The 19,589-nt window shown below is 47.5% G+C and overlaps 1 protein-coding gene across 15 annotated transcripts in view; it reads left to right on the forward strand.

Annotated features, from left to right (window-relative positions):
* The first annotated feature begins 9,719 nt into the window (after window positions 1-9,719).
* ATXN2L (ataxin 2-like) overlaps window positions 9,720-19,589 on the forward strand; it is a 12,516-nt gene continuing 2,646 nt past the window's right edge. For 4 of the 15 annotated variants that reach the window (XR_001145981.1, XM_012731910.1, XM_012731911.1 and 1 more), the window contains exons 1-18: window positions 9,721-10,634; window positions 12,154-12,184; window positions 12,383-12,439; window positions 12,521-12,592; window positions 12,924-13,074; window positions 13,452-13,576; window positions 15,134-15,225; window positions 15,455-15,655; window positions 16,126-16,301; window positions 16,455-16,565; window positions 17,075-17,287; window positions 17,374-17,445; window positions 17,655-17,725; window positions 17,893-18,188; window positions 18,272-18,341; window positions 18,620-18,766; window positions 18,892-18,964; window positions 19,068-19,255. Coding sequence is in view for 14 of the 15 variants with exons in the window: in XM_012731910.1 (XP_012587364.1) it covers window positions 10,339-10,634; window positions 12,154-12,184; window positions 12,383-12,439; window positions 12,521-12,592; window positions 12,924-13,074; window positions 13,452-13,576; window positions 15,134-15,225; window positions 15,455-15,655; window positions 16,126-16,301; window positions 16,455-16,565; window positions 17,075-17,287; window positions 17,374-17,445; window positions 17,655-17,725; window positions 17,893-18,188; window positions 18,272-18,341; window positions 18,620-18,766; window positions 18,892-18,964; window positions 19,068-19,255 (2,442 nt within the window). In the remaining variant the exon portion in view is untranslated. Of the gene's footprint in view, window positions 10,635-11,335; window positions 11,655-12,153; window positions 12,185-12,382; window positions 12,440-12,520; window positions 12,593-12,923; window positions 13,075-13,451; window positions 13,577-15,133; window positions 15,226-15,454; window positions 15,656-16,125; window positions 16,302-16,454; window positions 16,566-17,074; window positions 17,288-17,373; window positions 17,446-17,654; window positions 17,726-17,892; window positions 18,189-18,271; window positions 18,342-18,619; window positions 18,767-18,891; window positions 18,965-19,067; window positions 19,256-19,589 lie in introns of those variants that run through there. The other 11 variants (XM_012731909.1, XM_004692029.2, XM_004692030.2 and 8 more) reach the window with 6 other exon arrangements.

The following is a 19,589-nucleotide window of genomic DNA, read 5'->3' on the forward strand; positions in this document are numbered from 1 at the left end:
CATGTGAGTCAGCTCCCTGGCTGGGGATCAAACTTATGCAGCAGTGGCTGCTGATAGCTTCATTGTGCTGAGACTTAATCCCTTGCACCACCAGGGAGGCCCTGAACTGACTTTTTAATTGAACATTTTCACTCTAAAAACAAAGGACAAATTATATTTTTTTAAATGAATTAAGCCTGTCACCAAGGGCCAAAAAACTGACAGTTTTTTTTGCCAATGATAAAATAATTCTTCCAAAATGAAAATTAGAATTTAAAACATCTTGTATCTGGGCCTCCCTGGTGGGGCAGGGGGTTAAAGCACAGCACTATGAAGCTATCCACAGTCACTGCAGCACAAGTTCCATCCCCTCCTCCCCAGAGGAGGTGACCCACATGGCATGACCTGCCCACTGCTCCCCACAGCAGTGGATTTCACAGTCAACCCGTCTGTTCTGCTTCCTACTCTGTCTCTGGTGAATCCTCTCACCGCCCACAACTCTGACCTATCCCAGTTCTTGGATGCATAAATAAATCTATTTTTAAAAAAAGGTCAGTTTAGGGCCCTCCCTGGTGGCGCAGCGGGTTAAAGCACAGCACTGAGAAGCTAAAGCCACTTCTGCATGAGTTCGATTCACGCCTGCCCCGGAGGTGACCACATGGCACGGCAGACCTCTCCTGACCCGCCCGCTGCTCCCCTCAGCAGTGTACTTCGTCGATCTGCCTGTTCTGCTCCCCACTCTGTCTCTGGTGAAGCCTCTCACCGCCCCTGAGCCTCTGGCCTGTACCCCAGTTCTGTATGCAGAAATAAATAAATCTTAAAAGAAAAAAGGTCAGTTTAGTTTATGTTACATTTCATAAGACACACACACAACCTCACAGGTTATCCTTGAGATGACAGCTGTAGTTCACCATGTAAAATAGTGCTTTTTCTGCACTTCCCATTTAGATGCACACAATATTAAAAGATATGTATTAAATCGAGATTTAATAAAACTGATTTTTTTGCTCCAACAAAGACATTCTTAAATGGAATTGGCTTTTTCTTTCCCCCTCAGTGCAAACTGGCAGACTACAATGACTGTAATTAGTCCAGGATGTCAGTTCCCAATTCCAAATTCATTGCTCCACTTGCTGCTAGAGCAGGAACTGGTAAAACATTTCTTTGCCACTAGGTGGCGTGTTAAGGACCCTGAGGAGAAAAGGCTTTCTTGGTTTCTCTGCTGCCTGTGGCAGGCAGCTCTCCATAGGACAACCAGTGCATTCAACTTCCAGCCTGCATTCCGTTAATTAATGAGAAGTTATCAAGTTCATTATAATAGATACAAAGTTTTGAAAATTCTAATTTTCACTGAAAAAGTAGAACTTTGTCCCCGGTAACAAGCACTGTCATTTTCTTGCCCTTGTGACAAGGTGTAATTCATTTTCAAAAAATCATCTACCAGATACCCAACTTGAGTAATGATAACTTTTTCTTTTCAAATGCTGCATGTGATTAATACCAGTAATGACAAGTATAAGGGCTGTGGGTGGGGTGGGTTACTCGAAATGCACTGGATTGTCTAGCGATAAGTCACAAGCTCAGGCCCCTTATCAGCACCCAGGCTCACTCATGATGTTGGAACCAGAACGCTTTCTTATACCTAGAACTGTCTATTATTTCTTACAGCCACAATGTTGATTTTACTTAAAATAAAAAATAAAACTTAACTGTGTGGAGGAATTCTGTTCCCACTCAAAATGGGATGACAGGAATCAGATTTGTCATATTAGGAAGAAATAAAAGTTGGTTTTTTTTTCCACAGACTACATGATCATTGTTTTGTCCCAACTTATGTGACCGGCCGCAAGAAAGGAAGGCGGGAGGCAGAAAGGCTGATCAAGCAGAGTTTACTGCTCCCTGGCGGGCAGCAGCTGCTGCGGAGTCCCTAGAGTGGGGTCCGCAGCTACTGCCAACTCAGTAAGGGGGAAGGGTCTCCTATATAGGTCCTAAGCTCAGATTTCAAAGGGGTGACTCATCGCTGTGTCCTTGATATGAGGCCCAGTTCCTTATCACCTTCAGCCAGTCCCATCCCGGATGCAAGGTCAGTTTATTACCACCTTATCAAGCTTGGAGGCAAGGCTCAATTCATTACTGCCCTAATTCAGTCCTTGTCAGTAAATCTTTGGTCACTCCCAACAATAACCTATATCCAAGTTCAAGGAATCCACAAGAATGCTATCAGAACTAGTTCTTAAACTGGGGAGGTTTGTCAATGTTCAAAAATCAACTGAAATTTTAAAATTATACAACAGTATCAAAAATAGGAAATATAAATGTAACAATAGGTGTGAGAGACATGTACATTGAAAAGTACAAAATATGAGAGAAAGTAAAAGTAAATGTCAACAAATTGAGAGTTATATTAGAGAATTATACTTTGTTCATCTATTGGAAAACTCACACTACTGTTATAACAAGTCTCAGTTGGCCTGCAACAGCAAACTAAATCCCAGCAGACTACAGACCAGTGCAGTACAACAGCAAACTAAATCCCAGCAGACTACTTGGTAGATACTGTGAAGCTATTTTTAAAGTGTCTGTAGAAAGGCAAAGTACCTGAAGTAGCCATATAACTGAAAAAGAACAAAGTAGAGAGCAACAACTGCAGAACTCCATATATTATAAAGCTGTGGGAACTAATGCATTAGTCATATTAAGGTAGCCGGACTGGTTGGTCAGACAATAGGAAATCTACAAATAAACCTACACCTATCTGGACAACTGACCTGCGGCAAAGGCCCTAACACAATGCAATGGAGACGCAGTAGCCTTTTCAACAAGTGGTGCTTCAGTAGGTCTCTGTGTCCCTGCTTTGAAGACTTCAATCCTTACTTCATATCATATGCACAAAGTAACTCAATCTGGATCATAGACCTAAATGTAAAATCTAAGGCTATAACACTTCCAGAAGAAAGCACAGTGAGAAATGCCAAAATTTAAAGATTGCACATAAAAGTATCAACAAGGAAATAAAGCATCTGAAACTCATGTGTGATGAGTAGAAAAAGTTTTGCAGTTTTCTCTATTTGTAGGGTGTAGGCCAATGGTGCAAGGGAGGTGAGAGGATTCACCAAAGACAGTGGGGAGCAGAACAGGTGGGCTGACTGAAATCCACTGCTGAGGGGAGCAGCAGGCAAGGCAGGAGAGACCTGCTGTGCCATGTCGGAACTCCCTGGCCAGGGATCAAACTCGTGCTGAGACAGCTGTGTGAGCTTCAATGTGCTGCTCCCATTGCATCACCAGGGAGGGCACAGATGTGAAAATTAATTAAATTCAGGCCCTCCCTGGTGGTGCAGTGGGTGAAAGCGCAGCAGTGAAGCTCCCCGGACCCACTACAGCACGAGTTCAATCCCCAGCCAAAATGATGACCTCTGCTGCCTTGCCTGCTGCTCCCTTCAGTAGTGTATTTCGGTAGACTGCCTGATCTGCTCCTCACGCTGTCTCTGGTGAATCCTCTCACTCCCTGCATCTCTCATTCACTGTACTCCAGTTGTTGTATGCATAAGTAAATAAATCTTTAAAAAAAAAATGTTGAGGCAATTGGGAGTAACAGCAATAACAATTATAAATAAGGCAAATGATGTCAAGAGTTTTTTCTTGTCTTTCAATGATTTAATAGATGTTAAAATACTGCCCGGTTACTATTTGAGGAATTAATGAATTTCAAATGACTGTAGAATTAGCCTCAACCTATAAATATGTAAACACTTACCAAATTTAATGAAAAAGAATCATTAATACTAAGGGTGTTGGATCAACTAGAGCAAAATAATGCACTAGGTTGGATACAGATGTACTTACTAGCAAGTTTGCATTTTGTGTGTTGCCTTAAGCAGCTTGAGGTAACTAAGTAAATTTGTTAAGACTGAAACTTGCTCTCAGGAGTGACCTACATTTAAGGAAGTTAAGATGCCAAAATTCCCCTGCCACGATGTGGAGGAGGGATCTAAAGACATAGGAAGACAGGAATATGGGAGTAGACTGATCATGTGCCATCAATATAGTCTCCTACCTACATCTCATAGGAGGCCTAGAAGACACATCCTCTACCACAGCATTGGGAAATACATTAATGCAGAAAGCACCTGCACTATTGGAAAGCTCTGCTGTTGCTGTGTTTTGTAAGCCAGGTATTGCCATGGAGGCTGCTGCCATTGCAACAGCCTCCCTGATTTATTGGCACCATGGAAACCAGAGGTAGAGAGGCCAACAGGTAGTATGTTATCAAAGACACGATGATGCTGGGCCCTCCTGGCGGTGCAGTGGGTTAAAGCGCAGCACTGCAAAGCTGGCTGCAGCTGCTTCAGATGGAGTTGGATCCCCGTCCCTGGAGGGGACCCAGGGCAGACCTCTCTTGTCTCCCCTCAGCAGTGTACTTCCTCAACCTGCCTGTTCTGCTCCCCACTCTGTCTCTGGTGAATCCTCTCACCACCCCTTCACCTCTAGCCTGCCCCCAGTTCTGTATGCACAGATAAATAAATCTTTAAAAAAAAAAAAGATGATGTTGCCTGTACTGGGCAGCAGTAATCAGGATGCCCTGGCTCGGAGCAATCTTTGGCAGTGGCCAATTACTCTTCATGTTTCTTAGAACAAATAGACAAGCAGCCTATAACAATATACTTGATCTGTGTATCAGGCAAAACATATATCCTGCTCTGCTAACTAGCAAACTGACGAGTCCCTACAGGGGACAGTCACGATCTCTCCCAGCCTAGACCTCTAGACCCAGAGCACCTTTATTGAAGGGGAGGTTGGATCACCTTGAGAAAGGAATTGTGTCCCCTTTACTCACATGTGCACTAGGGAAAAGAAAGCACCAGATCTTTTGAGGACTACTAGAGATTGGCTTTGAATTGATGCTGACTCCTAGAGATCCAAATCCTGTGGTGGCCCCCTAATCAAAGTGGCCGCTAAAGATGGTCAGGTAACACATGGAGTCTTAGCTCAAATCCAACTCACAGAGGGCTCAACGCGTCTGCAGTACCACCCAGTGGTTATTTCCAACTTCCCAAGAGTATAATTGGAGTAGATACCTCTGGCAAGTGTCAGATGCCCATCCTGGCTCTCTGGCCCATGGGGTGAGAACATGGCTGGGTGTGAAAGCCTCTGAAATTTCTATTTTCCTATCTAGGTAGCTTACAAAAACAAGAAAAGCACAACCTTCTTCTGGAAAGGAAAAGATGTGGTCATAAAAGAAACATTCACTGAAATGGCTGCAAAGCACAGTGAGGATGTGTTCACCTGTGATGAAGCCTGAGGCATGTCCTCCTACCACACTTGGATGGTAAAGATATTTGTCAGCAGTAGAAAGACTCACACAGAACATAATAGGAAGACACTGGTTACACTAATTGGTTAAGGAGACTGGCAGATTTTGGAGTTAATTCAACCCATGGATAGTCACTGGTCTTATGGACTGGTGTTAGACACACAGAATATCTCCAAGGGATGGGGGAAGAAATGGAAGAGTTCAATTTAAAAAAAAAAAAAAAGACTTCATACTTCTTTAAAAAAAAAAATTGAGATCTGTGGTGGCACTAGGACACAGCCCTACCTGGCAGACTCGCGCTGGAGGTGAGAAGCAGACACCCCATGCCACAGGGCACTCTCCAGTTTGCCCGTGCCTGCACAGTTCACACTCTGTCTCCCATAGGCCTGGCATCCCTCCTCTAATCCGGTTCCTCCATTTGCCTTTGAGACTGGAGCCCCAGAGGCCCAATCACTTCCCCTCGTCAGTAAGCTTAGTAAGAAACAAAGGCAGAGCTAGAACTCTCTCCTGGGACATACTCTCTGTTCTTTCTGCTCCCAGATGGTGCCTCTTGGGAAGGGTTCAGACCTTTAAGAAGGAAAATTATCCCCACAGGAAATGTGTCAGGGAGTAGTTGACATGGTGAATGTCTCATCTTATGGTACCAGCCACTCTTTGGACTTTTTTCTTTTACACAACAAAATTTCATTTTTTAATTTCGATTTCTGACTCGGCTTCTGCTTTCCACACTTCCACAGTGGTTTTCTGCTCTTTGATAAGAAAAACATACTTGGGCCTCCCTGCTGGTGCTAAGGGGGGCAGCAGGCATGATAGGAGAGGTCTGCAGCGCCATGTGGGTCCCCTCCCTTGCAGGGGATGGAACTCGTGCTGCAGTGGCTGCAGACAGCTTCATAGTGCTGCACTTTAGCTGTTGGGCCACCTGGGAGGTCTCCCTCCCCTAAAACCTTTTATAGCATTTTTTTCCCTGACATTAGGCCAGTATCAGTTACTTGATAGTTCCCCTTAACAATGGAATTTCCTCAGCCTTTTACAGTCTTTCATGCCAGGGCTATTTTGAAGTATGTAACCACTCATTTCTGTTGTTTTTTTAATGTGTGTATATATATATATGTTTATATCATCAACAGTATGCTTGCAAGGGTTATTCTTTTATTCAGTGGATTATAGTCTGTTGCTATCTTAATTGTGCCAGAATTGGCCTCTTTTTTTATTTTTTTAAGATTTATTTTTATTTAATTTATGCATTCAAGAACTGGAGTATAAGCCAGAGGTGCGTGGTGTGAAAGGATTCACCAGAGAGTGGGGAGCAGAACAGGTGGATCTACTGAAGTACATTGCTGAGGGTATATTTCAGCGGGTGGGTCAGGATTGGTCTGCTGTGCCATGTGGGTCAGCTCCCTGGCCAGGGGTTGAGGGTTGACCCAGTGGCTGTGGATAACTTTACAGTGCTGAGACTTAACCCCTCCCAGATTTGGCCTTTTTAAACTGGTTTCTGTGTCTCTTCAATGCCTGTGTTATTTTTTTTTTTTCATGTACCACAAAATACCCCAAGTTCATTTTCTAACTCCCTTGCTCCTGCCCAGGCTAGAATCAGCTATTTCCTCAAGGAATTCTGGCTTATATCCATGGAGAAATATTTAGAAAGCAAGATCTGGGGGCCTTCCTGGTGGTGCAGGAGTTTAAAGTGCTGCACTAGGAAGCTATCTGCAGCCACTGAAGTACAATTTTGATCACCGTCAGGGAGGTGACCCACATGACACTGCAGAACTCTGCTGTCTCACCTGCTGCTCCCCTCAGTGCCACCAGGGAGGCCCAAGTATGCTTTTCTTATCAAGGAACAAAATATCATTGTGGAAGTGAGGAAAGCTGTCTGCAGCCACTGCAGCACAAATTCAACCCCTGCCAGGGAGCTGACCCACATGGCGCAGCAGACCTTTCCTGTCCCACCCGCTGCTCCCTTCAGCAGTGGATTTCAGTAGATCTGCCTGTTCTGCTCCCCACATCTCTGGTGACTCCTCTCATCTCCTGTACCTCTGGCCTGTGCCCCAGTTCTTATATGCATAAGTGTATAAATCATTTTAAATAATAATAATAAAATGTTATTAAAAATAGTAAAATCTACACTTGGATTTTAGGTACTCTCCACCTTTGTTGATTTAACTTTTTGAATATGAGGACAATTAATATGATCAAAACTTAACAAAATGGGGATATTCAAGGAAGTATCTCCCTTTCCCGATCTGAATTATTGCTTTCACAAGAAGAATGTCACCCAGCATTTTCCCATCACCCTTCATTGGTAACCAATTTTATGAATTTTTGGTTTATCCTTGTGTTTTTTCTTAAAAGCAATTTGCAGATATATTTGTTTTCTTATTTCCTCTATTCCTTGCACAAGAGATTTAGTTTATATATAAACTTTTGACCTTTGCTTTCTTCCTTAGTAATGTATCTTGGAAATCACTCCATATCAAATCGCAGTAACATAACTTCTAAATTGCATAGAAGACAACATTCCATTTGTTTACCAATTTATTGAGTGACTGTGCACCAGCCATTGAGATCGATATGAAGGACAGAGAAATGAATAAAATACAGTATTAGCCACTGCCCTTTATGACTTAAGACTATTCTGGAAAGGACAACCATATAAACACCAGTTCAGTGCTCTGGGAGGGAGCCAATATTATGATTTTCAGAAGAACTGACATCTGCACTGGAAGCATGAGAAAGCAGATGGGAACGGGATACATAAAGGTAAAGCTGATTGAGGACAAGTCACCTTGTGAAAATGGATTTTAATGGGTGAAAACTTGGAAGTTGAACTTGAGAAGAGGATGTGGTTGTGGGGACTGGAGTGTCCACGAGGCTGGAGAGCTGTCATGGTGTCAGATGGCATAGGTAATGCCAGGAAATTTAGGCAGGTGTTATTTAGACATCCAGGAGTCATGGTCTTTAAGGTACCGCTTGGGTCCATTCACCTCACAAAGTACTTCATTGGCTTACTACGCTGTGCTGAGTAAGTACTGCAGAGAGAATGAAGAGTATGCGGCAAGACCCTCCTCAGGGAGCTGACACTGGCAGGGAGACAGAATTAAAGATGTTAAAAATAAAGTGGGAGCAGTGCCCTCCCTGGTGGCGCAGCAGGTTAAGCACAGCACTAAGAAGCTAAAGCCACTTCTGCATGAGTTCAATCCCCGCCCCAGAGGTGACCCACATGGCATGGCAGACCTCTCCTGACCCACACACTGCTCCCCTCAGCAGTGTACTTCGATCGGCCTGTTCTGCTCCCCACTGTCTCTGATGAATCATCTCACCGCCCCTGCACTTCTGGCCTGTACCCCAGTTCTGTATGCATAAATGAATAAATCTTTAAAAAAATACAGTGGGAGCAGTTGCTGGGCAACCACACAGGAAGAGAACCCAATACACTTGAAGCTAGGTGTGAGGCAGGGGTGAAGAAACATTTCCCAGAGGGTGGTATTTAGCTATCGACTTTTAGCTAGCTGGTACACACACGTTTGGCAGAGAGGGTCTGGAAAGAGTTCCTATGCCAGTAATTGGAGTGCAAAGTTTGGGATGTTGAGAGATTTGCTAGGACCAAGACCACAGACCCATCACTAGGTCTCCATTCTCCACATCGCAAATGCAAATCTCATTTACTTTCTGCAAAAGGCTCCCCACTGCTTTGAGGACATTGTCCTAGTCCCTTTTAAAATCTGGTTTCAGGTCACCTACCTCTCCAATCCATTGTTGAATCTCTCTCTTGATTGTTAAGCTCCTAGGCCTGCTTTTAAGTTTTCTTAGATGGCACATCCTATTCCCCAGCCTGGAAACCCATCTTCTAACCCTCATATCATTTCACATGTTACCCAGCGCTGGATTAGGTGCACTTCCACGTACCGTCGTAGTGCCCGGTGCTGAATTCGACTAGTAGAGCTCATCTAATGGTCCTCCTCTGCCACTAGCATGAAGTGCGGGCCTATGGTTTAATCAGGGCTGTATCCTCAGCTTTTAACCTGAAGTCCTAATGTCCAACTATTTTGCATGAAGGAGGTCTTCACCTGCAGAGTTGTGTGGAGGATTTTTAACTAGACCGTGGGAACTCTGGACTTCAGTCTCTTTGTTACCACAATTCAGAGGCTCATTCAAGAGCAGTGAAAACCCATTCAGGTTTAAAATCATTGAAGATTAATTTAGGACTAGGCATAGATTTAGCGCAAAGATCAACATTCTCAAACTGGTAACTTTAATAATATCTATCTTTTATTTGCGGCAGACCAGGCCAAGAGTCACTATGCCGGAAACTACCCCGCGCCTGAAGAATCAGCTGCTTGGTCAGCCTAGTCCCGGGATTTTTTTGCATTTAGACTCCGCCTATGGGCCCCCAAACGGCGGAAGAACTGCACGCAACGTAGTGACATCTCACACTACAGCGGAGGTATCCCAACGCTACGCCGACGGCGTGGGCGGGGCAGCCGGCCCTTCCTTCCTCTCTGCTTCTTGGGCTCCTCCCCCAACGCTTCACACGCTCATTGTGAAGCGACAGCGGCCACCAACCTCAAAGGCTGTTTGAGATTTAGAGACCCTAAAGCCTTGGCGTGCGTGAGCACCCGCGCTGCTTCCTACCTACCCTAAAGGCTAGGGCGCGAGGGTCACCTTTCTTCTCTCCCGCCCGGAGCTAACCGCCCGGGCGCGCGCGGACAACTCGCGCCGCCGTCCCTCTCCCCTGCCCCTCCCCCTTCGGGAGCTCCCGCCCGCGCGCTCCTCCCCCTCCCCTTTCCCCGGCGACGCGCACGCGCGCCAGGCCGGCTCGCGCCCTCTCGCTTTCCTACGGCCCGCGAGACCCCCTCCCCTTCCGCCTCGCGGCGCTTCCTCGCGCCGCGGTCTTCTCTATCCACCCCCGACACCGCGGGGCTTCCCCCGCCCGCCAACGGCGGGTCCCCAGCTTCCCAATCCCCCTTGCTTCCGCGCTCTCCGGTGGGGGCCTAGCCCCTGCCTCCTCTCTCCCACCCTTCCCCCTAATTCCCCTTCCGGACGCTGCCATCATGTTGAAGCCTCAGCCGCCACAACAGACCTCCCAGCCCCAGCAGCCGCCCCCCACGCAACAGGCCGTGGCCCGCCGGCCCCCCGGGGGCACCAGCCCTCCCAACGGGGGCCTCCCGGGGCCCCTGGCCTCCACCTCGGCTACCCCAGGGCCTCCCGTGGCCGCTTCCCCCTGCCTGGGGCCTGCAGCCGCTGCCGGGAGCGGGCTCCGCCGGGGAGCCGAAGGTATCTTGGCGCCGCAGGCACCGCCGCCGCAACACCAAGAGAGGCCGGGGGCAGCGGCCATCGGCAGCGCCAGGTGAGGAAGGGTGGGTTTCCGGGTGCCGGAGCCCAGGCTGCGGGGAGGCTGTGTTACTCGGTTCCGGCCCGGAGGCCGGCATAAGAGCACGCCGCGCGAGGCGGGCCCCTAGCCTGACCATCTTTGAGGGGCGGCGGGCGAGAGGGGAACACCCCGTGAAGCTGGGGGTGGGACCCCTCAGGTTCTAACAGGTCCTGACGGAAGGAAAGGGTCCCGGGGTGACCACCGGGGCATTTAGGGGCTGTCCTCGGCTCTCAGAGCCTAGTCTGGACTCGGGGCCCGGGCTTCACGGACAGGCGGGGTGCATCCCGCCAGCGCCGTCGGAAGGAGGAATTGGGGGGGTGAAGAGGTGATGGGGGTCCCCGGCTCCATTACCACGAAGGGTCTCGCGGTCCCCGGCTTCAGCCAATGGGGAGTCAGCTGCAGGAAGGGGTCCCCGGCCGTAGCCAATGGAGGGGGGCGCGCGGCCCACAGTTTGGCCAATGGGGAGGGAGGGACTTGGGAGCGGGTTGCTACCTCCCCCTTCGCGGTCTGGCCAGTAGGAGGGGAGCGGGGTGGGCGGGGGGACGGAAGGAGGGACAACTGGGAGGACTGCGGGCCGGGAACCACCAGTGCGCGCGCGCTCTTCCCGTACGTGCGCGCGGATGCTCTGTCTTATGACCCGGGCATTCGTGAGCCTCGGGTAACATTGAGGGCCGGGGCCTGGAGCGTGCAGGAAGGGTTAGCCTGGTGTTTGGGGATGAGCGGTGGACGCCCCGCTCGGTTTCTTCTGAGTGGTGGTACACGCAGGCGCAGTGGGTTCTGATCTCGGGAGGGGGGGATTGTGAAGAGGCCCGTGGGCCTTAGTGCGCAGGCGCAGAGCGGGCGAGGCCTCCCGGTGGATGGCTTTTGCGGCTGCGCTGTCCCCCAGCCCCGCCAACGGCCCCCTCATCGCCCTCCTCAACCGCCGGTTACATCAGCCGGTGAAAAGCAGGGTTACCGGGTGCTTGGTGCCACCGACACATCCCTGTAGCCCCCCTTGTGGGTAGCAGGCCTAATGAGTAATGGGGTGAAGAGGGTGGGTTTAAAGGGAGTACCTTTCCAGGGCTTGAGACCTAAGGTTGGTGAAAATGATTATGCCCTTTCTGTTTGGGTGGTGCGGAATCTGCCTTCACTGAGGTTCCGCCTTTACATCAGGAGTGTGCTGGCTATAGAATACGGCATTATTGAGCCTGGTAAAAGCATGCATTCCTGGTCGCTTGGAAAGTGAGAATATTGTGTTGAATTGGTTCTTAAAACAGTTGACAACTGTTGTTGATTGGAGTCTGTTCTATTGACATTTGAAGGAAATGTGTTTGCTGCTTTTTAATGCAAATTCCTTTCTCTATAAGGTGAGATTTTGAAAATCTTGTTTGTTAGTTGGTTTGTAGTCTATACCAGCATCTTCACATGGTATGTGATTCTAGGATATAAATCTTTTGAAATTAATCGTGTATGAGATTGGACAGATTTAAATAACTAGTTTGTTTCCTTTTAATAGGGGACAAAGCACAGGAAAGGGACCCCCAACGGTGAGTGCCTTCTTTTCCTCTCTGCTATACAGAAGGGCATGGATGTGAGACTGATTAGGTTCAGGAATGCACCTAATCAGATGGATGCAGAAAGTTGGGGGCACTGCACATACAAGATGGGGATGATTGGGTACGCGCATTGAGAAGGAAGGTGAGATGCTGATTTGCACTTGGTGTCTTTATCTGTGTTACTGATAGGTATTTGAAGGTGTCTATAACAATTCCAGAATGCTGCATTTCCTTACAGCTGTTGTGGTAAGTGGATAATCCCTTGGTCAGTGTTTGGGGAATGTAATCTATCAGTGGCTAGAATCATTCTCTTCCTCCCATTCTCAGGGCTCCACTTGTGATGTAAAGGTGAAGAATGGCACCACCTATGAAGGTATCTTCAAGACTCTAAGCTCAAAGGTCAGTGTACTCAAATTAGCTTATTTTTGAATTTGCATGGAAGGAGACAATGAAATACTCTGAAGATGTGAATTGAGAAATGTGGCACAACATTGTGACCCTCGTGTCTGTAGTCCTATACAGGCATAGTGCTTCAAGCACTGGAAGACGTGGGTTTCAAATTTGAGAGTGCTTTAGTGTAAAAGTGCTTCAGTTTAAAACTACATTTTGAAGGTTGGGACTTTCGCAGAGTCCTGTGGCTCCTTTGAGGAAACACTGCATATGGGGCTGGGGAAAGTATAGTCATGTTTTTGCCTTAACGTTCCTTGATACTGAGGTGGGACCTTTACAGTTTGAACTAGCAGTAGACGCTGTGCACCGGAAAGCTTCTGAGCCAGCAGGTGGACCTCGTCGGGAAGACATTGTGGACACCATGGTGTTTAAGCCAAATGATGTCATGCTTGTTCACTTCCGAAATGTTGACTTCAATTATGCCACTAAAGGTATTGTGCCAGGCGGTTATGTTAGAGTCACTCTAAGTGGAGGGCAGGACAGCTACATGATTTGGATTCCCCCTTTTTTTCTGACAGATAACTAGATTTTATTTCTAGAATTTGTCTTGATGTCTTCAAATATAGTGGAATGGATGAATTCCAACCAGGGTGGTGGTTCTTTGTAATTGTTCTGCTGTGGTTTTAATTCTTTGCTCCTATTAAGCTGTTAAGATGAAGCCTTTTATACTGTATCTCTTACCCCCAACCATGTCACACAAGCTCACATAAACTTTTCTTTGCTCCTCAGCTACTTGGGGGTGGTGGGTGCTGGAAAGAAGGCTGTGAGATAATCACCTGACTCCTGATCTTCATCTCTTCCCCCGCAGACAAGTTCACTGATTCAGCCATTGCCATGAACTCAAAGGTGAATGGGGAGCACAAAGAGAAGGTGCTTCAGCGCTGGGAGGGCGGTGACAGCAACAGTGATGACTATGACCTGGAGTCTGACATGGTACAGTTTGCTTCTCCCAGAACTTAAACTGGGCAGTTCTGCTGCCAGAGTATAGGTGTCCACAGTGACGCTGTTCTTGGAACCAGGAGTTGTTTTTTTTTTTTTTTTTGGGTGGGGGGGAGGAAATTGTTTTACTTTTGGCTTATTGATAGCAGTGAATTTTCAAATAGATATAGAAAGTAACTAAAGTACTTGTTCTTTCATCATTTATCTTGACAACATTCTTTGATTGTCAGGTTGGTAAACAGTATAGATGTCATTGATTACTTTGTAGGTCCTGTTTCTCAAAACAACTGCTTAGATGCATTAAAAATGCTTCATGAGCAAGTGTGCCATTTTGCTATGTGTGATTTGCACAAAAATTTACTATTTTTGCCTGTTTTTGGCTTTACCACATGGGTACATAGCTTCTGATTACTACATACTACGTACTATATAGTCACAAAATTTTCCTTTTCTTGAGTATTTTGTTACTATGTTATTGTGCAATTAAAAATATACCTTCTTGTTTTTAAGATTTATTTATTTATGCACACACAAGAGCTGGGGTACAGACCAGAGGTGCAGGGAGTGAGAGGATTTACCAGAGACAAGGTGGGGAGCAGAACAGGCAGATGTACTGAAACACTGCTGAGGAGAGCAGCGGGCAGGTCAGGAGAGGTCGTCTGCGCCATGTGGGTCAACTCCTTGGCCGGGGATTGAACTTGTGCTGCAGTGGCTGTGGATAGCTTCACAGTGCTGTGCTTCAACCCATTGCACCACCAGGGAGGGCCCTAAGATTAATTTTTTTATGCATACAATAACAGGAGTGTAGGACCAGAAGAGAGTGGGGACCAGAACAGGCAGATCTACTGAAGTACACTGCTGAGGGGTACAGGGGGTGAGACAGGAGAGGTCTGCTGCTCCTTGTGGGTTAACTCACTGGTCAGCTGGGGATTGACCTTGTGCTGCACTGCTTGGCAATAGCTTGGTAGCTCTTTCTTTTAATCCCTGCATCAAGGGAGATCCTGTATTGAGTATTGATTTTTTTTTTTTTTAAATAAAGATTCATTTACGCATATGAGAACTGGGGTACAGGCCAGAGGTGCCGGGTGGGGTGTGTTTGTGTGAGAGAATTCACCAGAGATAGAATGGAGGGCAGAATGCGCGGATTGACTGAAATACACTGCTGAGGGGAGTAGCAGTTGAGTCAGGAGAGGTCTGCCCCCTAGCTGGGTACTTGTGCTGCCATGGCTACGCATAGCTTCATAGTGCTGTGCTTTAACCCATTCCACCACCAGAGAGGGCCCTTACTAAGTTTTTATGCCCCAAAATTTCTTTTGGATATAAACCTAGAAATGGGTTTGTGATGTCTTAAGGTTTCAGTTTTACTAAATATTACCATTTTGTGCAGTAATTGCTTTATAAGTTGGTATTTAAAACCAGCCATATTCCTACTTTTTTGCTCTTGGTTTCGTAGGATTTTTTTTTTTTTTTAAGTTTTTCAGCCTGGTGAAGAATGGCAGTCATTACTGCATTCCTTGCTAGGTTTTAAAGCATTCTCCTTCCTCTCCCTAGTCCAATGGATGGGACCCCAATGAAATGTTCAAGTTCAATGAGGAGAACTATGGCGTAAAGACCACCTATGATAGCAGTCTTTCTTCTTATACGTAAGTGTCCGATACTTTCTTGAGGTGTGGGGTCCTCAATAGAAGGTAGATTTCAACCTTGTTCATGCTTTTCTGTGTCCAGCTGTCCTCTCCCCATTTAAGTATATGTGGGATTGTGAAAGGAGTTAAAACATTCACATCCTAAAATGGTGATAGGACTGATAGAAATGTTTTTCCTTTTTCCCCTCTCATTTCCTGGCATTGCGGTGGTTTCTGGTGCTCCTCTCAGGGTGCCCTTAGAGAAAGACAACTCAGAGGAGTTTCGTCAGCGGGAGCTGCGTGCAGCCCAGTTGGCTCGAGAGATTGAATCCAGCCCCCAGTACCGCCTGCGGATTGCCATGGAGAACGATGACGGGCGCACCGAAGAGGAGAAGCACAGCGCAGTCCAGCGCCAGGGTTCTGGGCGGGAGAGCCCCAGCTTGGCCTCCAGGTGCTCGGTGGGAGCGGTGCAATCGCTTTGGGCTCATTTTACGGGCCAAGGCCTGTGTCAAGAACTTTATATCACCTGTTTAAGCCTTACACATCTATGAGGTTGCTGTTACTGCGCAAATCTTCACAACTTAGGTTTAGGTGATGGAAGCCTAGTTAATATAATTTGCTCAAGGTAACAAGGCCTCAATTTATGTATTTTTAAAGTTTTTTCAGAATTTTCAGGTATTCTTGGTCTTTTGTTCTCTGCATGTTCATATGTGTGGGTGTTTTTTCCTTTTATGAAAGGGAGATACAAGCACATTTAAGTAGGATGTGTCTTCAAGTGGGATGGTGCAGAAAGCTGGGGCCAGGCGTGTGCTTGCGTATACACACATTGGGGCAGGAGGTAGAGTTTTGAAAGAACAGTTAATCACTGAAATGTGTGAATTTCATGTCTGGCTGTTTGACCTTTGAACTTTTCTCCCCCAGGGAGGGAAAATACATCCCTCTACCCCAACGAGTTCGGGAAGGTCCCCGGGGAGGAGTTCGCTGCAGTAGTTCTCGGGGTGGCCGACCTGGCCTTAGCTCTTTGCCACCTCGTGGCCCTCACCATCTTGACAACAGCAGCCCTGGACCAGGTTCTGAGACACGTGGCATCAATGGAGGTGAGTCATGAAGCAAACTTGTTTGGGGTGGTAATGAAGAGGGCAGGATAATTGAAAGGTTTAAAATTGTTGGAAGGATAGTCATTTTGATGATGGTAATGTTATAACTGCCTTGCCTTGGTTTTTTCCCAAACTTAAAAAAAATATGTATAGGCCCTTCCCGCATGTCCCCTAAGGCACAGCGGCCTGTGAGAGGTGCCAAGACTCTGTCTTCACCCAGCGGTAGGCCTTCTGGAGAAACTTCTGTTCCACCTCCTCCTGCAGGTAAGATTTCAGCAGTGTTATGTGAAGAAATTTGTAAAGGGATATAAATACACCATTTGGTGGAGTGCTGATTTAGGAGACAGTTTTAAGATATGACATGATTTGAGGGGATTGAATTTTATGCTTTTTAGGAAGGAACTTTTCCATTTCTCTTACGTAGAAATTCCAGTGTAGGTTCTGCCTGGTAGAGAATCTTTGGTTTACGTTAGTTGCCAACATACTAAACCAGGAGAAATAATAGAATATTTACAGTTTCCTCTTGACAGGCACAAAGTTCTGCCAGCATTGCGTAGCTTAAGGAGGTGGAATTCACTGTCAGTGTCCACTTTGAACTCTCAGGTGTTTTATGGTGCCATGAGACCATTTTACCTGCTTGCGTTACTGTTAACCTGCCTTGGCCGTCTGTATGTTTAGTTTTGTAATACTGTATAAAGTGGCAGGTTTCTCTTGGTTTTTCTAGTAAGTCCTCTGTGTGCATTGCTTATTAACCAGCAGTAACCATCGTACAGCTTTCTCTCTTCTTCCAGTGGGCCGGATGTACCCACCACGCTCTCCCAAGTCTGCTGCCCCCGCTCCAATCTCAGCTTCCTGTCCTGAGCCTCCCATCGGCTCAGCGGTACCAACCTCTTCAGCTTCCATCCCTGTGACGACATCAGTTGTGGATCCTGGAGTAGGCTCCATTTCCCCTGCTTCTCCAAAGATCTCACTGGCCCCCACAGATGGTAAGAGCCCGAAAGTTCAGGGCTGTGTACAAAGTGAAGTATGGTTCTGGACAGAAGGACCTTCAGGTATCTTTCTTCTTGCTCAGTAAAAGAACTTCCGGCCAAGGAACCTGGGCGAACTCTGGAGTCCCAGGAGTTGACCCGGATAGCTGGGAAAGGTGAGTTTTGTATTTTTCCCCAGAGGTCTATTACACTGATTAGGGGAGTGCTTCAATTATGAAAGTTGGTAGAGCTCAGAAATAGACTTGCTATCAGCCTTTTGATCTTATTTTTTAAGAGCCCCTCTCTTTTTCCCTTGGTTTCTATGTCCTTTTGGCTTCTGGTACTGTAGCCAGCCTTTGAAAGTGTATTTTCTGTTTTCTCATAGTCCCTGGCCTGCAGAATGAACAGAAACGCTTTCAACTGGAAGAACTGAGAAAGTTTGGGGCCCAGTTTAAGGTAAGAAAAGCATGGGAATGAACTAGGATGTTAGCAGCATGGGTGGGGGCTATGGAGTTTTTGCAGATGCAGCACAGAACTAGAACAGAAGAGGGCAAGCAAGGTGAAAGAAGGAAGCAGAGACTGGGGTCTGGACCACACGGTATTGTTTGTATTTCTGCTTTCAGCTTCAACCCAGTAGCTCTCCTGATACCAGCCTGGATCCCTTTCCTCCCCGGATCTTAAAGGAGGAGGCCAAAGGGAAGGAGAAGGAAGTTGATGGTCTCTTGACTTCAGAGCCCATGGGGTCCCCAGTCTCCTCCAAGACAGAGTCCGTATCGGATAAGGAGGACAAACCACCCCTGCCATCAGCAGGAGGCACTGAGGGGCCAGAGCAGCCCCCACCACCTTGCCCAAGCCAGACTGGCAGCCCCCCAGTGGGCCTCATCAAGGGAGATGACAAGGATGAGGGTCCTGTTGCTGAGTGAGTAGGGTGGGGAGCTGGGTGGGCGTTGGACAGATGAGACATAGTAAGACATGAGGATTTACTTTACTTTTCTCTCCTAGACAAGTGAAGAAGTCAACTTTGAACCCCAATGCCAAGGAGTTTAACCCCACAAAGCCCTTGCTGTCTGTGGTGAGAATGGGATGGGAGTGTGTCGACTTGATTTTTGTGAGGGGATCTTGGGAATGGGGTTAAAGAGCCATGGAGAGGTGAGGGGACCTTGGTCTTAAATGAAGCCTTTCTCACCCTAATTTGAGAATGCCTGTCGTCATGCTTGGTGTTTTGTTTAATCAAGATAAAGTTTTGAATGTGCTTGGTACATAGCACACCTTGAACATTGCGGGTGTGGTGAGGGAGGTAGGATACACGAGTCATAAAATACTTTATACATGTTCTCTTGTCCCTTACAGAATAAATCCACCAGTACCCCAACTTCTCCGGGGCCCCGGACTCACTCAACTCCCTCCATCCCGGTGCTGACAGCAGGCCAGAGTGGGCTGTATAGCCCCCAGTACATTTCCTACATACCTCAGATCCACATGGGACCAGCTGTTCAGGTACGAGGAAAAGTGAGTTGTGCCCACATTAAGAAGTTTGCTTGGGCTAACTGAGGGACTAGGTCACACCGTTGTGGGGCACATGTAAGCAAACCATTCAGCTCTGTCTGTATTCTTGTTTCTAGGCACCTCAGATGTATCCATATCCTGTATCCAACTCAGTGCCTGGACAGCAGGGCAAGTACCGGGGAGCCAAAGGTGAGCATGTGGAGCGGGGCAGTAGTGGGGGTGGAGGCACTGCTGAGTGCCTGCTGGCAAATGGAGCTGGAGCTCTGACTTTTACCCCCTCCCCCCCCCGTAGGCTCCCTGCCCCCCCAGCGCTCGGACCAACACCAGCCAGCCTCAGCCCCTCCGATGATGCAGGCCGCCGCCGCTGCTGGCCCCCCTCTAGTGGCTGCCACACCTTATTCTTCCTACATCCCCTACAACCCACAGCAGTTCCCAGGCCAGCCCGCCATGATGCAGCCCATGGCCCACTACCCCTCACAGGTGACAGAGGCACAGGAGCGGAGCAGGGGTACAGAGCCCCTGCTGGTGTTCCCATCATCTCCACTTCCTAGACTCAGGAACTGGGTGAGAGGCAGGCAGTGGTTGGAGTGGTGGTATCAGGTGGTGTCAGATTCAGGCTTGACTCTTGGCCCTGGTACAACCGGTGGCAAGCCCGTGAACACTTGAGTCTTCGTTTTCTTTGTCTGTGTTGGTAAAATTGCATCTCATAGTACGGTTATTGCCAGTTCCTTTCCACCTTTCCCTGCCCTATCGGGGGTTGTGTGTGTGTGTGTGTGTGTGTGTGTGTGTGTGTGTGTGTGTGTGTGTGTGTGTG

This window comes from Condylura cristata, unplaced genomic scaffold (assembly GCF_000260355.1).
Source record: "Condylura cristata isolate star-nosed mole 26May11 unplaced genomic scaffold, ConCri1.0 scaffold00032, whole genome shotgun sequence".
Taxonomy (NCBI): Eukaryota; Metazoa; Chordata; class Mammalia; order Eulipotyphla; family Talpidae; genus Condylura; species Condylura cristata.